The sequence below is a fragment of the Myiozetetes cayanensis genome, unplaced genomic scaffold (assembly GCF_022539395.1).
Source record: "Myiozetetes cayanensis isolate MyiCay16 unplaced genomic scaffold, myiCay2020 scf2-11, whole genome shotgun sequence".
NCBI classification, from domain to species: domain Eukaryota; kingdom Metazoa; phylum Chordata; class Aves; order Passeriformes; family Tyrannidae; genus Myiozetetes; species Myiozetetes cayanensis.
Genome location: NW_026087411.1, coordinates 41,951,609 through 41,969,159, shown reverse-complemented (window position 1 = coordinate 41,969,159; position 17,551 = coordinate 41,951,609). Strand labels below are relative to the sequence as shown.

At 43.7% G+C, this 17,551-nt stretch overlaps 2 protein-coding genes across 5 annotated transcripts in view; both read right to left on the bottom strand.

Moving 5' to 3' along the window:
• Positions 1 to 12,933, bottom strand: part of TRIM67 (tripartite motif containing 67) — a 45,631-nt gene extending 32,698 nt beyond the window's left edge. For 2 of the 4 annotated variants that reach the window (XM_050316672.1, XM_050316673.1), the window contains exons 1-3: positions 11,678 to 12,933; positions 4,091 to 4,186; positions 111 to 233 (exon numbers count right to left, since the gene is read on the bottom strand). In XM_050316672.1, coding sequence (XP_050172629.1) covers positions 111 to 233; positions 4,091 to 4,186; positions 11,678 to 12,601 — 1,143 coding nt within the window. In that variant the 5' untranslated portion in view covers positions 12,602 to 12,933. The remainder of the gene's footprint in view (positions 1 to 110; positions 234 to 4,090; positions 4,187 to 11,677) is intronic. The other 2 variants (XM_050316674.1, XM_050316675.1) reach the window with 1 other exon arrangement.
• The window catches only part of ARV1 (ARV1 homolog, fatty acid homeostasis modulator), a 124,341-nt gene that overhangs the window by 51,572 nt on the left and 55,218 nt on the right, over positions 1 to 17,551 (bottom strand). The gene's annotated exons all lie outside the window — the stretch shown is intronic.

Genomic DNA, 17,551 nt, shown 5'->3' with positions numbered 1-17,551 from the left:
AAGACTTTAGGATTCGTTCACTAGGATATTTCATGATGTAAAGGGTTGGAGACTTGACAAATTGCACCAGGTATCAGAAGCTGTGCTGAGCTGATGAGAGGAGTGCTCACCTTCAGCTTGTGCTCACGTTCTTTGGTCACCTTTGTGAGCAATTTTGCCTTTTGTCGTGTTAACGCATCAACCAAGGCATCGCACTGAGCAACAAGACAGGCTTCGTAATCCAACCCATTCTCCTAGAAGAAAGTGAGAGTCATACTCATCAAAGAAAGCATATTTTACAGCTTAAGCTATTGCTCATTCTTACCTGTTTTTCTATTGAGAAAATATTTCCTTCAAGACCCTCAGCATTTTTGTTGCCTTTCTGGTTTCATTACAGCTGTACCAGTAATAGCTGCATGCTATCAAATGAAACAGTAAGATGCTATACTACAAATGGGCTTATTTAAAACCTTGATTTACTGGCACTTTCTGGACAACAGATGCAGTACAACATAATGTAAAAGCTAAATGTAACATACAGAGTGCATACATATACATAAGAGGATTCTGCTCCATCCTGTTTTAATTATCCCACTGTAGCAACTTTGAAATCACTGGCTCTACACCACAGCAATTAGAACAGAATTATGGACATGAATCTGGCTTATTATGAGGAAATTAATGAGATACAAAGCCTTGAGGTTTGTGTATTGCTTCACACACTTTTTTAAAAAATAGCTAGCACTCAGCAGTGAAGTCCTGTATTTGATTAAAAAAAAAAAAAAAGACAGGTTTTTATTCACATTGTGATAAAATACTTTCCTAAGCAGAGGCCAGCATGCGAGGTAGCCAACACTGAGCTTTTAGTAGGGTCTGAGTACAATTTAGTTTTACATAAATCTCTGGAACTGCTGTAGTGCCCATTAAAAGGAAGGCTCTCCCTCATGTCCTCTAGAGACTAGAAGGAGAAAGCTTTCAAGTTCCTCTTCCGAGGAGATATTTAGGGGAAATATTAGCTTCTCTCCCAAATACAAAAATTTAAAAAGAAAAAAATTATTAAATGTGAGAAGATTTTAAATGTCCTGAAGGAGAGGCACTTATTTGGTAAATCATCCTACTCCCCTAACTCATTTCTAATTCTTAGCTCTTTTGGTTTTCTCTTCTTTTCTATTCATTTGCTTTGTCTTCTTTCATTTGAGTTCAAAATTTTAGCACTGTACTCTGTTCTTACTGGGAGTCACACATCCCATTCTCCAGCTGAGGGATGCAGGGTCAGTGGCTCCCTGAGAGGGCCCTGTCACAGTCCTAGACCTGCCAGCAAGATGGGGCATGGTGGTGGGGAGGCACCAGACGGCTCAGTGACGGCTCACAGGTTTCTTTTAGACTCTTCCTGTTTGCCTCTCTCCCTCCTCGGCTTATATCACACCACACTCCCCCTTAAACCCATTTCCATCCAGCTACTCTTGAAGTGCTGGTTTGTGTACAGAGCCTGAACCAGTCAGTGGCTGTAGCGCATCATTTCTCTCCTCATTTTCAGTTCGCGCATCAAAGGGGGTGTTTGGCGATATGCCTCCTTCAAGTGAGAAAGTATGAAATTGTTATAGCAGATGGGAAAATGTGAAAATCAGGTCATGACAGCAACAAGGAGGAGCAAGGAAGCAACGGGAGCAATGAGGATCAGGCAGTATCTGAAAAGAAGAGACCAAGAGATATAAAAGTGACCTCAGAAAAGAGAAATGAAGAAGAAAAGAGAGGAAACACCAGGTTAGCAAAGCAGGGAAAAAAGGAGATGACTTTGTAAACTGCCCCAAGTAATATAGCAATAATAAAAGCATAGCTCTTGGTAGCTCTGGCAAACTCAGAGAGAAGATGAAGTAAGTGGATGGCTGTCTGGTCTGCTGTGCATTGAGACAGGATAATAAAATGTACATATTGCTCGCTCCTTTGTGTAAACATACTTTTTAAAGACATTTTTGCTGAGGGGTAAATGTCTGTATGTGTGTGTGGCAATCATTATAAGACTTCTACTAGAATACACGATTCTGGGTATAAATCTGTGCACAAAGGCTAAGTCTCTTGACCCCCATATAACAGTCCAAGATCTGGGTTTTTATGCTCCAATTATCAAAAGGCACAGATCAGGTCATGACATAATCTAAGCCCTTTCCCCTCAAAGAGTGTGGCTGTACCAAACCTGCCCCTACCAGGAGCATTAGCTAGTATATGCTGTCATCAAATGATGCTTGAACATCGCATCAGAAGAGAGCAATTTGTCACAGGAGAAAACCATTTCAGAGATATCCTTAAGGGTTAAAGTGTGTGAGTGATCATCTTGGACCTGTGCCCCAGCCTTATTTTACTTAGGAATACATATGCAGCTGATTAGTCCTGCTGTTTTGGTTTGCCAAAATTTGATGTCCTCACTCAGACTCAGGATGGAGACTGGCTCAGCATGTGAGGGTCAGATTCAGCTTTGTGCCCAGACTTGGCTAAATATTAGAGGATGACTGCGGGATACAATTTCCTCTTCTGAGCTCTCCTCTAGCATTTTAAGCAATGAGCAGCATCAAATAAATGCCTTGCTTTTTGATTCAATTGTAGTAACTCCCTTATGCAGAGCAATTTGGCAGTGATTTTATTGAAACACATTAGAGGATTTTACAGCATAGTCATAAATGGTCATAATAGGCCACTTTTAGGTTTCAAGAGGGGAAAAATACATTTTTAGTGGAGCTAGGTGACTCAAGAAAAGATTTCTAGAGGCTACTGTTTTGGATGAGTTATGCCATCCCAAAATAGCTGTTCATATCTATAGGAAGAACTGCTCTCTAGAGGTGTCTGCCTTTCTTCTTGGACAGTGAAAGAAGTCTAAATAATTAGACTAGCTGAGCTACATAACCTTTAAATAGGTAAGTCATCTGAGAGAAACCTCACACTGTAGCCAAAACATAGCACTTTACATGTGCCAGTGCAATGATTTCTTTGCACTGGTTTCTTTCAGTTAGTTGTCCTTTTTTTTTTTTTTTTTCAAGTTTCTCAGTCTTGGTTTGTTCCCTGCCCCACAAGGGCATGGAAGACTATGAGGGTGGGTAGTTATGCTGCCCTGAGGCAATCTGAGAGCTTGGACAGCATTTGTGGTAAAAATTCACCATCTTGAGTTTTAATTGGAATATTTTAATAATTAAATTATAAACGAAATACAGATTTTTGAACTACTGCTTTTATGGTTTTCTGCTACTACCAAGCACAGGACTTGTTCGTGAAAGATAAGCAAGCAGCAGAGTGGGCTATCGAAGAGCAAATGACATATATCCCATCACTGTACAGCACTACTGCTGCAAAAAACAGTTGTCCCCTCCTGGGTGCTGTGCAGCTCAAATTACTGTGCCACATTTTCAGGCACACTCTGAAGAGTGAGAAAGACCTTAAGGATCACCTGACCTGCAGCACTGATGAGTCTAAATTTGGTTGAAGATGGGACTTGTTTCATTTTGTGTTTATGCCCTCAATTACTGCACTCACTCTGAGCCCTTTTCTGACTATTAAATCTGGACCATTACAGGCATGAAAATATCTTATGCTTCAATAAATGACCACATTGATTTAGCAGCAGGTTTTTTTTTTTTTTTTTTGAGTAGCATGTTCCTGTATTTCTGAGTATCTGTAGGGAATTCCTACAAATACTCTAATAAACAAGTTGACTGAATTTTGTCCAGAAATGAGTACATTTTTAGAAAATGTAAGATGAAAATCTAGGAGTAAATTCTGAATGTGTTAAAACGAGAACTTATCCTAAATGCCTAATTCAAGCAACTGAGTCAGGAAAGAGCCCAGAAGCATGACCAATCGATTCAATCAAATACTAATCAACACAGCTCAGATGTCCTGTATTGGGTATCAGCTTCTTCCAATAAACAGCAAACAATCTAGAAGCTAAGAGGGGCTTGCAGGCATTATTTGATGAATAATTGTGCCTAGCAAATCCATTCAAGAAAGGTTAGATGATTCCAGGAAAGATGAGAATAGCACAGGAGACAAAGCCATCAAATAAATTATTCACTCAGTTCTATTGATTACTGTATTATCAAAACAGATAATATTCTACAGTTACCTGGATCTGCTGCAACAAATTTTTCAGCTGAACCAAAAATTCTTTAGCTTCCTTTGCTTTATCTGAAACACCATTTAAAGCCTGAGAGAGCTGTGCCTGCAAAGAAAAAAAGGAGGGGAAAAAAGTTAGCAATAAAATGTAAATGTGTTTCTTACTAATCCTTGGATTTGATGATTAATAATGTGCTAAAAGGCTTACTTGTTGTTGCATGTATTCTTAATGCACAAAGTGTTTGTGCTAGGAAAGAACAGTTAAAATTTTTATTGTAATTAGATTTAATAAGGGTGAAATATGCATGTGGGGGTAGTCAAGTATTGTGTCTGCACATTCCACTTTATTGCAGTGACTAGGTAAGTCAAAATACCCTTTTATAAGACAGCTACCCACATGTATAAGGAGGTAATAGTCTTACACTTACACAGTAGCATCTGTCATGCTGAAAAACCCCCAAGTGCTTTCCAAAATGGCACTTTTTTCCTCATCAAAGTCTGCAATCCTTATAAATATGGTAGACCTTACCAAACCTGACATCCACTAGGGTTTCAAAGACAAATCTGCTGTCTCAGACTTCTCATAAGGTCCCTTTGGGGTTCCAGTTTTCCATGCTCCAACTCAACAAAGGAGCGAATGTTTCTGGAAAAGCTGGAAAAAACCCTTCCTCTAACTTTTGACTGGTGAGATATATGAAATATGTGTTTTGTAAGTCCATACTGAAGAGCTAACCTTCCCATTCCTCAGCTGACACCTGAGATCTCTAAGCTCAACCAGCGGCTTGTCAATGGACTTTGAGGATGGGAAGGAAACAGCAGTTCTGCCCCCAGCAGACACAGAATCGACATGGTCTGACTGGACCCAGGAGCAGCTTCGCTGGAAGCCTGGATGGTATTACAGAAACCATCTTGCTCTGCTTGTGCTCCAACATTACTTCTCCATGTAGATAGGCCCATTACTTGATTAGGATGATCACCTCACAAACAGTGACATAGACAAGGCAGAGATGTTCAATGATTTCTTTGCTTTGGTCTTCAACACTGATGATGGGTTCTGGGGCCCCAGTGCTCCGAGTTGGAGGACCAGGACTGTGAGAATGATAAACTCCCAGTTAACACCAAAGTTGCACAGGATTTGCTGCAACAGCTGTATCCCAGTAATTCTGTGAGGCCTGATAGGATTCATCCAAGTATGCTAAGAGCTGGCTGATGTCATTGAGAGACCTCTCTCAATTATTTTTGAACGGTCTTGGGAATCAGGAGAGGTCCCAGTAGACTGGAAACTGACAAACATTGTCCCAGTTTTCAAGAAGGGCAAGAAGGATGAACCTGGAAACTATAGGCCTGTAAGTCTCACTTCAGTGCCTGGTAAAATTACCAAGTTAGTGAAAAACACCTGAAGGACAAGGCAGCCATCAGCCACAGGTGGCATGGCTTCGCAAGGGGAAAGTTCTGCTTGTCAAACTTGATTTCTTTTTATTACAGTTACCCACCTAGCTGATCAAGGGAAGCTAGCTGATGTAATCGTTTTGGATTTCAGTACAGCTGTCCAATACTGCCTCTCACAGGACCTTTCTGGATAAACAGTCCAGCACACAGGTAGATAAACACATCATGTAATAGGTGAGCAACTGGCTCACAGGTCAGGCGCAAAAGGTAAAAGAAGTTACCCATTCTAGGACCAGTGCTCTTCAATATGTTCAAAAATGTATGCAGGACTCAAAGACACTACATTAGGAGGAGCTTGAAGGCAGAGAGGCCCTGAAGAGAGACCTAGACAAATTATAGGGCTGGGCAATCATGAATCATATGAAGTTTAACAGGGGTAAGTGCTGGATCTGCACCTGGGACGGGGCAACCCTGTGTGTACATAAGACTGGGGAACTAGAGTCTGGAGAGCAGTCCCACAGAAAGGGACCTGGTGGTCCTGGTTGATGGCAACTTAAACATGAATCAGCAGTGCCCTGGCAGCCAGGAGGGCCAACCATGTCCTGGGGAGCATCAGGCAAAGCATCTCCAGCTGGTCGAGGGAGGAGATTGTCCCGCTCTGTGCTGTACTAGTGTGGCCACACCTCGAGTCCTGTGTGCATTTTTGGGTGCCACAACAGGAGAAGGATATAAAGCTATTGGAGAGCATCTAAAGGAGACTACAAAGATGATAAAGGATCTAGAGAGAAAGGTACATGAGGAGCGGCTGAGGTCACTTGTTTTGTTTCAGCCTAAAGAAGAGGAGACTGAGAGGAGATCTCATTGCAGTCTACAACTTCCTCACAAGAGGAAGCAGGGGGACAGGCACTGATCTCTTCTCTGTGCTGACCAGTGACGGTACTCAAGGAAATGGCCTGAAGTTGTGTCAGAAGAGGTTTAGGTTGGATATTAAAAAAAGGTTCTTCACCCAGAGGGTGGTTGAGCATTGGAACAGGTTACCAAGGGAAGTAGTCACAGCACCAAGCCTGACAGAGTTTAAGAAGCATTTAGACAATGCTCTCGGGCACATGGTGTGACTCCTGGATATGGTCCTGTGCAGAGCCAGGAGTTGGACTTGATGATCCTTTTGGGTCCCTTACAACTCAGAATATTCTATGATTCTATAATGCAATGACTGAATAGGTCCCATCATGAGTGTTAGACACTCATGGGTTAGGCACTCTCTCTGTGGGTTTACCCTTCAGGCAGACTTGGCAACTAGCAGATTGCCAATGCCTAGTTAATTATCCTTACCAAATTGATATGGTAACCAACATCAGGAAATGGAAGGGGAAATATCTTTGCTAACATCAGGTTTTCATAAAGTTGGTATCCCTTGTTTTCTTGGAACCAGAGTGTGCCTTGAGACAGAGCCTTGTGTGTAGGACAGCACAAAGGTTATGAGCCTCCAAGAAGCTGAACCTGGTTGAAAGTCAGTAAGTCACCACTCATTCTCTGCTTCCCTCTTGCTCCTGGAGGGACGTAAATTCCTCCATCCCTGAAAAGGGCACAGCACACTTCTTCAGGCTGCCAAAGTTTTGAGTGTACCTCCCACCTGAATGCCACCCGAATGTCTCCAACTCATTCTCCCCTTATGCTTGCTTATTCACACAGGACAGCAAAGAGCAGACCCTGGCAACTCCTTGTGGGCACTCCACAGCCCAGCCCCAAGGCAGGCAGCCTTCAGCAGGCAGAAGCACTGCCTGACTCTGCACACCTCTGCAGGAAGTGGATACAAACCCTGACTGGGAGCTGGGACTGAGCTATAGAGAAAAAAGACATCCTAGAGTTTTTTTCCTCATATTCACACAAACTTTTCCTTTTAGCTCAGTTGCAGGTATTCCATTAGTTCTAAATTTTAAACTAAAATATGATTTAAGAATTTAATTTGTAACAATGTAAAGGGAAGACACATTACCGTGTATGTTTCTTCATATTGGAACCTCTACTATTTTCCTGCACAAACTCTTGTCAATGCACAAAACTTTAAAACGACAGTGTTTGACATTGGCACTACTTGAGGTCCAAGGAGCAAACTCCAGGTCCTTGAAAGACACCCTATTTTCTGTTAGACCAGACAATCAGGACTTCAGGTCAGCTCTTCATGGGCTGATCGTGCTTGCCAGAGTTTGAAGCCCAGTTTTTTCCGTCACCCATTCTGCTTCACCCAAAAGGCACAGAAGAACATTTGGTTTGTCAAGCTGACATAGAACCAGGTAAAAACAGCATATGACTGAGTGGCTGGGGTAGAAGCAAGAAAGAAATAGGTGGCAAAAGCATGTTACACTATGCCATGGACTGACCAAATTGTCCCAGGAAGGCAAGGGCTCCTTTTTTTCAAATCAAAACCAATGGTTGGTCCTGACAAAAGTAAAATTTCTATTTCTATTTTTCCAATATCTGCCTTAGCTCTCAAGTCATCTCAAAGTGCATTTCACCAGACAAGAAGAGCTAAAAGCTGTGTGTGGACATGGCAGCAGCCATACAAAACCACCACAGACCAATTGTAACCAGCATATGTACACATGACAATTAGCACAAGCACTCCTGGCTCCTGACACGCTCCCATTGCAAAAAGCTGCAAGAGAAACTAAGCTGTGTCATTGTTCAAAGGGTTCATAAGCAAATTGATCTGTTCATTAAAACCTGTGGTTGCATTAATGCAACTGCTGCATGAAGCCGGGGAGAGGACCAGATTTCCATTTGTGCAACCCACTTAGATATAATAGCCTTGTTTTTCCAAGCATTTGTAAAAGATACCTTACAAAGCAGTGGAATTTAGTCATGACCTTCCCATTAAAATCAAATGGAGCTACATGACTAAGCCCTCAGTAAACCAACCAAGCCATAAAAAATGCCCTGTACACTTAGAGCAATCTTTCGTACTGCAGGAATATTTACTGGAAGCCAAACTGAGATGTTACAAGCTCCATTGACTGTGACAATTAATAACTCCTGACAAATGGTACTCTACCTGGAGTTATCTTTACTTTAATACCTGGTCTTGCAACCAATCATGTGGGGGCTGGAGATGGATACCAAGTTTCTATTTCCATTAATAACAGGAACACAGAGATCGCAAGGGTAAATAATTAAACCCAGATGGGCACAGAAGACTGATACTTCCTTTGACCTCAGAAAATGAACCAGATAATGCCCACATCTTTTTTCAACCAAACAGTTCATGATCATTTAACTAGCTTTCCCTCCATCTCTCTTTAGTAGCAGATTAACTATTGATTAGATAAGCTTTTCCTGATGATGAATTCTCATAAAGCCTATGTGATTTTGGGAACTTGACTCTTTAGGTCAGGAAATAAAAGCAAGCGTTTGAACTCCAACACTTGTCTGCAACCACCCACCTGCCTGTGTGCCCTTCACAGACATATCCAGCTGTGGCTGTTTCAGCATTTCAGTATATACATATATTTAACCATTTAAAATGGGCAGAGCTGAAGTGTGTCCCACATAGTTCCTCATATTGGTAGCTCAAAAGTCCTACCTAAATGTTATAAAGGTGTCACTGTCCTTGCTATAAAGACATAAAAGAACTTAACTTCAGCAGAAGACTAAGAGTTTTGCTTAATAGCCTGGAACTGCTGGTCCAGATGCACTTTTCATGCAAGGAAATATAATAAAGTCCAGCTAAGTCAGGGGATTTTCATCGATTTATGCTATTGGGGCCCTGTTGTTATTTTACACCCATTTTACTTTCTCTGTAGGAGAAGTTACATACAGCATCATAATGGGGAACCTGCACCAGTAGCAGGGGCCAACCAGCCTAGTATAGCTTTTGTGTCAGCAGTACAGCTGAGGGTAAATGCACATTTCATTGCACAGTCCACAGCACATTGTGGACAAGGTTATACACTGTAATTTGCCACTAGATTGCTATATAAGGCCAAGACAAAGGAGGAGTCAAACAGTTTGAACAAAGAGCTAGTACATGGGAAGCTTATTTGGCTAAGAACAAACCTTTCAGCTACCTCTAACAGCTATGCCTGGAGCATCTGGAGAGAACACATAAAACTTAAATTACATTTGGCATACCACTCAATGTAAGTAATTTATGGTTTGGCCAAAGTAACTGAAGGTAATAAACTTGTAGAAATTGCTGTATCAGAGAACTCTTTCTAAGCAGAAATATCTAATTCCAAAGCAATTTATCTGAATGAATGTGAGCTGATGATTTAAGCTGTCTAGCTATATGGTTCCATTATACTTATTTTCTGCCAAGAACATTGTTCTGGGAAAAATAATACTCATAAGAGCACAATTTTAGAGTCCCCAAAATAATTAATTTTGGGGGTGGGCTTTTTTTTTTTTTTTTTTTTTTACTATGATTCTGACATTAATTGAATCTGTAAAACAAGAAAAAAATTATAATCTGTGATAGCTTAGTCACAGAAAAAATGCAGTAAAAATACAAGCCACAAGGCTGTTGCTCATTCTTTATACAATATTTGGCAGTAGGAAAGAAAGAAAATTACTGATTCTGAACTTTGATTACACCAGAGTTTATCACACTGTTCAAAAAGGCATCAAACAGTTTTAACTCAAGGTAGAAAATAACACAGCACAAGCGGGTCTCTCACACTCTCCAAAGCATCAGGCACGTTTGAACTCAGACCTCGCTCATAAAAACAATTCTGCTCAGAAGTGGATTCTGTCACTGGCATATGAATAGCAACTGTGAATTTTTAATCTGCTCCTTCTGAGCCAAGAGAACTTCTCTGCACAAGTACTCATCATGTTAGGGAGCAGATGGCTGAGACCTTGGTAGAGCATTCAAACTGCATTCAAACAACTACAGAAGAAGTTTGTCTTCCTTCTTGGATGGACAAACAAACGCTCAAGTGGCATTTTTTCTTTAAATCTTAAAATTGAAAGTCAATTTTTTGCCTTATCAAATATTTTAGCCTAGCTTGAGCTCAACCTCTCCATGGATGAGGGATGATGAGACCAGTCTTGATTTTGACCTTTCCTGCAGTGCCTGAAAGGGACTCTCTGTGCTTCCTTTAGTGCTACCTGCAAGCAGGGACTGAGAAGAAGGGAATCCTATGGCCAGTAGAGCTCTTCGCACATCTGTGGTAGAAGTCCCTTATCCCCAGCACAGAGGAAAGCTCCAAAGGGGTGTTCCCAGATCTCAGGTATTTAAGTCCCCTGTGTATGTTCATACGTATTAAGTAATCATTTTTCCAGGGTCCACTGTTCTTAGAAAGAAGGAGCCAAGTTCAGGCTTTCAACTTCTAAAGTCATGTCTTGCTGTTCATTCAAATGGTTGCAAACTCTTATTTTTAGCAAGGAGAACACGGCCAAGTGACCCAGCAGCTCTACCAGACCTCAGCAAACCCCCTGTGTGGAAAAGTGGACAGCTCTGCCATCTCCCCAGCGGGATCCAGGGAGGGGTAAGAAGCATCAGTTGCAGGGAATTAGAAAAAGTTTTCTTTGTCCACAGTCTTCATCCATTCTACAATTCCTTGTTCATCTTTTTGTCAGGAAAGTCTCTCCAGCCATTACTCCTGGCTTCTTTGGGAACTAAATGGGAGGAAACCTCTTTGAGGCCCAGAAGAAATATGATGTCCATGATTGTCTGTATCGTACTTTCTTGTCTAAAATATTTGGGTGGCTCTGGGCTACTCTCCTGCATTGACGCATGGTTGTGGCAGCTTGCACTGAGTTCTGGGTGAAAGGAAGGTGGTGAAAGGAAGTAATAACTATCCCATCTCCTCACAAGCAGCTGCTGCCACTGTGAGAGGATGGGAAGGTTGAGGACAGGATGGCCAAGAACCCTGAGGAAGGCAAACAAGTTAGTGAGATGGACTTGCTAATCCCAGGCCTAGTTGAGCCTAAGATTTTCTGGCTAAGGTGAGGCTAACATGGCAGGGAATCCGTGGGTTTTCTAACTCTGAGCAGAGGCTGCAAGGTCACTGGGAAGTCAGGAAGGACCAGAGACCTAAGAGCATCAGGCCAAAGGGAGAAAAGTCTGGGAGAATGATGGACATGAAGTACCTCATGTCCTACAAACCCCAGTGTGCTCTTGGGGCACTGGGATGAACAAACTCAGTGCTGAGCATCACCCCAGCTCTGGGCATCACCCAGGTCCTCCCCGCCCTCCAGGGGGACTTACCTTGTGCTGCTTCCACATGGCTCCCAGGGCCTTCACGTCGTGCTTGCTGTGCTTGCCCTCTTCCAGGCACTGGTAGCAGACGGGGCTGCGGCAGCTCACGCAGTACATGCTGTAGTTCTCCAGGTCGTGCTCGGCGCACGTCGGCAGCTTGCGGCCGCCGCCTGCCCCCTTGCCGCCGCCGTCCCCTCCGCCTCCGGGGGCACCGGGGTGTGCGGGCGGCGGGACCAGGCGGTGCTTGGCGAAGGGCCCGCGGGCCGGGTGGCAGCGGAGCTGGCAGGCGGTGCAGTACATCACCTCGCACTGCTCGCACAGCACGGCGGCCGGCTCGGGCGGGCTGCGGTCGCACAGCTGGCACTTGGCGGCGGCGGCGGCGGCGGCGCGGCCCTGCTGGTAGCGCTGCACGATGGCCTCCAGCAGCCGGTTGCGCTGGAAGCCGCGGAGCCCGCGCTGGTCCAAGGATGCGCTCCGGTGGCACTGAGGGCAGGTGAGGGAGGAGCTGGCGGGGCCGGCGCCCCGCTGTGCCGCCGCGGCCCCCGGGGGCGCGGGTACCAGGGGCAGCACCCGCACGCCGTTGGGGGACTTCAGGCTCGGGGTGTAGGAGCCGTAGCCGCTGTCGGTCTCGCTGTGCAAGCTCAGCTTGTCCGCATGGTCCCCGCCGCCGCCCGCCGCGCACTCCGAGTCCAGGCAGGTGGCGGAGCCCGTGGCCGCCCCCGATCCCGCTCCCGGCCCCGCTCCCGGCGCGGCGGCGGCAGCCGGCGGTGCGGGGCCCCGCGGGTGGAGCAGGGGCGGCAAGTGCTGCTCGCTCTCCGGGGTCTGCACGGCGATGGTGCGGGCGCAGGGCAGGCAGACATTGTGCGAGCAGGGCAGGATGATGGGCTCCCGGAACAGTGAGCCGCACACCGGGCACTTCAGCTCCTCTTCCATGGCCGCGGCGCGGCTTTGTGCGCGGGCTCCTCAGGCGGGCGGCGCGGGGTCACCGCCGGCTCCCCCCATCCCCCGGCGCCCCTTTCTCCTCCTACCTCCACTCCGGGCGCCGGGCGAGGCCGGGAGGGCTGCGGCCACCGCTCCCGATTCGCGCGGTTCAGCACCCTCCGGGCAGAGACAGCTCCGCGCCCGCCGGCCGGGAACGGGAACGGGAACGGGAACGGGGAGCCGCCCGGCGGCCGGAGGCTGCTCGCGGCCAGGAAAAGCCTCCCCGCCGGCCGCAGCTCGGGCAGGGAGCGCAGTGGGACTGTTTTAAGGTTGGTGGCATAGAGTAATAATATATGGGGAAGGGAGGCGGGGGCGGAGGGAGGGCAGGAGTAGGAAGGGGCGGGAAGAGCCCTTTCCAGCAAATAAAGTGGTCGCTCTCTCTACGGCTGGGGACGGCGAAAACATTTTTTAAAGGATCTGTACACAGCGATGTCTTCATATCTTTAAATAAAGCTATTGTTTGGGTAGCGGATTGAACGCAGGCGGGGTTTCGTTATCCCTAGCAGCCCTTTCTCTCCCTCCCGAAAAAAGGAGGACGCTCACCAACAAACTAAACGCGTGCCTCTCCTTCGTAGAGCACTCACCATGCTGGAGAACAACCAAGATGCACAAAATGTCAGGCACTGACAGAGGGAGGGATGAGAAAGGGGTTAAAAGGGAAGCGCGAACCCCGGCTACGAACGCCGTGGCTGGCAGGAGCGGCAGAGCGCAGCGAGCGGGGGCCGTGCCGCATCGCCCCAGCGCCCAGCCCTGTGACCCCAACAGGAATCCGCTGCGAAGATAAATCAGGGATGACAGCTGAGAGTTTATGAACTGAAAATAACCATCCTTAGAAGAGAGAAACCAGCAGTGGGAAATCCCCCATCTGTTTTGTTTACTCTACATACGCTTAGCGTGGATGTAGCAGTGGTTTATTTTCATAGTGAAGAGGTTATATGTAAGAGTGATTTCACGGCTTTATTATTATTATTATTGTTATTCATCTATCTTGTTTAAAAGCCACTATTGTATTAACTTCAGTTCCGTAAATAAATCCTAATTTTTTGTTTATTTTAAAATGCAAACTGATCTTTACAGAGCAGCTATTTAAAAAATGTAAAAATAACTACTGTCAAATGAAAAGGAAAAAAAAAAACAGGAAAAGAGAAAATCTATTAAAGCCATTGAATCTCGTAATAATGTTTCTTAACAAATGACAAGGGTTTTTGTGACACTGGTTAGGAAAGGATTTTCTAGTTTCAGATTTTGCTTTTGCCAGATTATTAAAACTGTTGATGCACAGAAAAGGAGGAATGGGGTCAGAGAGTAGGAATATATTAAAGCTTCATTTTTTTCTCTTTCCTCTCTGCAGTTCCTTTTTGTATTTTGCCTTGCTGCTCTCATGACAAGCTGAGGGGGAAAAGAATCCTAAGGGGTTTAAAGCTTTGTAGTTCCCCATTTCGAGGTGAAAAGCAGCAGGTTTGGCCTCTGGCACATAAAAGAAACAGTCGTGACTCACATAAACCTTCCTGTCTTCTGGTTTCTTTTTCTTTTATGTGACCTCTGTGCTGAGATTGAGAATTTATAGACTGACTGTGTGTTTGGGCTACCTCCAGCCAAAAACGTCAGCAGTGCAAGAAATGTTCTGAAACACCACTGATTTCACAGCTACGTTGTGCTACTACATAGTAAGAAAAATACGTGGGTGAAATGCTGTTGTCTTCATAGTCGCTGTTCTCTGCTCTACCATCTGTCAGCAGTGAAAGCGGATGCAGTCTGAAGATTTCTTGCAGACCTATAGGGGAATCCAAGTTACAAATTTCAAGTTTATGTTGGAAGCCATAATTCTAAAGTTTGTTAGGAAGGCATGGTAACTTTTTCATGGACTGTTCACCTTCTTTCTTTACCTGTCCTGTGTGTTAAGGAGTCAGTGATCATAATGTGCACAATGGTAGCATCAGGTTTGAGATATCTGAGCAAAAGTGGACATATGAGACAGGTAAGGAAATGTAAAGGTATGAACACCAAGCCCAACCAGCTCCAATTTACAGCTGCTTTTTAGCTGCAACTTGCAACTTTCAGAGATCTAATACACCCAATTTTTAACATTTCCATTTTGAATGCTATTCTAGAGTTCATGTAAAATCCTAGAATTGTTGGACCTTGACATAGGAAATATCAAGAAAGAAATCTTTTCAGAAGTAAACCCACTGTCTTTCAAACTCCACTTTTCTTCTCCTCTCCACAAACTTGATTTGGCCTGAGAGCATATCTCTATAATAGATTACATTTGAAATGGAAATAAAAAGAGTGATCTGGTCTGGTCTCTCCTGTGATATGACATTTACTTCATTCAGGGTCTTTTTTCATCTACTGAGTGAGTTTATGTCCAGGATAGCTGAGGCTTTGAGAACAGGGAGAGCTGTATGCTGTTGTACCCCTGTTTACCTGTCCTACTGATCTAAGAATAGCTCTTGTTTCCAAGGATTTGCAGAGTTTCAGTGCAGAAACCTTCATCCCCATGGCACTGGAGACTGCTACTGGAACTATCATCTACTGTAACATTACTCAATGCTCTAATGGGTTTAGGTTGCAGAGTACAGATTCTTCTTATGACAAATATTTATCTATATAAACCTAAGTGCCTCTGCTGATGGAAGTGAACAGTTATCACTGTCACCCTTACTACTCCAGGGGCCAGAATGGAAGCTGGTCTAAGACTTGAAAAATGTCACTGAGCTTGAGCAGACTGACCTTGGACACCGTTACTCTTGCCAAGGAACAGATCCCACTGAGTTGATTCCACTAATTTTAATGAAACCATTCATAAAGCACTGTTCAGTCTGAGCCTGATAGAATTTGACCTTTACTATATTTTGTAATCAAGGCATTTTTATAATGGCCACATTATAAAATCCTTATGATTTGTCATCTTTCTATGTTCAAATGAGACTTTAATCAGTTAGTGCTGTAGCACTTTATAGATAACCCTATACTGGCAGTCCTGGCTTTGGACCTTATTTTAATACTTCAGAATCACTAGTATCATCCCCTTGAACTATTTACCTTTTGTAAGAACTTATTAGCATCTTTTATATCCTCTCAATGGGGAAAAAAAAGCTAATAAGGTTTATTTGTAAATTTGGATTTTTGAAAAAATAAGGCAGGTTGTGGTACAACCTCTCAGTAAGGTGAGATTTGACTTATCTTTTTGCCTCTCTTGCTTTATTTCTTATGCCTTCTCATTCTACTTGTTGTTACTTTTCTGGTTGGTTTTCCATTCTTTTTCTTATTTTTTTTCTTTAATATTTTATATTGCCCTCACACATTAATACCTTTCCAGTTAGTTTTTTCTCCTTTTTTTCCCTCATTTTTTTCCTTCACTAGCTGTCCACCAAGGTCACTTCACTTTGTTCAATTTTCTTCTTTTACCACTGCTGTTTCTCCATGGGGAATCTTTTGATTCCAGTATTCCAGCATCCCTTCCACTAATAGGCATCATTCCAAGCACACATAGTCTCATTTGAAAGGTAAAGGAGGAAAAAAAGGGATCTTATCTCCAGGTTCTTATTCCAAGGCAAAGAGGAGAACAGAGAGAGAGTTCAGGAGAGCAGAGAAGATAAAATGCATGTGGGCTAATGCCAGGAGCCTGTGTGGCAGTATGAGCTGGAAAGTCTTGCTGCCTTGTAATAAGTGCATGGTGCTCAATTATCAGCAGACAATGCCCTCAGCAACCACTGTGGACAACACAGCTGCACCTACTGATCATCTCTGAATTTTTAGGCTGGAGTACTCACCAGTGGTAGTACACACACCCCACACTCCTTGTCATTGCTCTTATGAATAATAAACAACACAGCTCACTGTAATCTCTCCTGTCTGCTTATTCTTCATCATGTTCTTTACCCAGGCTCTTCTTCCCAACATTACCAGTTCTGTCTGATGCTGGCATTGCATGTTCTGTTTGAGAGGTGGGGAGTTGAAGAGGCATGGGAGGGCAGGCTTCCACTGTGGCTTAGAGGAAAAGCTGATGTATATGGTCCATGGGTCAGGGTAGCTTTGGAAATGGTAGCTACATGCTATCCTTTTCCCTTCTCTCCTTGGTTTTGTAGATTTGCATTAGGTACATGATGTAGGTGTAATAGTTTTGAAACTGATTTTGTTCTGCTTTTTTGTGGTTGGTTTGTTTGTTTGTTTTGGTGGGGGTTTTGGTAATTTTTTAAAATTTTTTTTTTTTGGTTTTTTGAGCATGCATTCAAGTAGCTATTATACTATTTAGGGTTTTCAAATGTTTGCACATTGATCCGTTCATGAAAGGAAGGACAGCAAAGCTTGGCAGCAGTCCAGAAGACTGCCACAGAAGCATGGCTGGTGATAAAAAGCTTATCTGTTGGCTAGCAGAAGACTCTATCTGTAATAGAAATGCAGCTACATAATGACTTTTCTCTGTCAGAGGAGTAAATCTGCCATAAAAATATAATTCACAACAGAGGACAATCCTATACAATTCAATTTTATTTGGAATATCTGCTGAGTATATGCTTGTTAAGATGGTTAAATGGCAAAAAATGGTGCTTGATACTAAATATTGCTTAACAAATACTCAAATTAACAAATACTTCTAAATCTATTTCAGCCATCTAATCATGAAAATAGATACAAAGGAAAATACTGCTTTAAACATATATGCTAACAAAAAGTGGTAGGTTGGCACAGACAAATTTCAGTAAGAGGTCAGTTTCAACACTTCTTAACAAATTTGTATTGAAAAGAAAGCACAAAGAAAGCAGAAAAGCCACTAACCTACCATCAGGACTCTTGAAAAATAAGATCTCATGTTTCTGTAGTGTTGTAAAAATACCTCGGCCTGCAAGCCTTTGGAATTACTCCAGGGACATCTTGGCTTTCCTGCTGTGCCTGGAG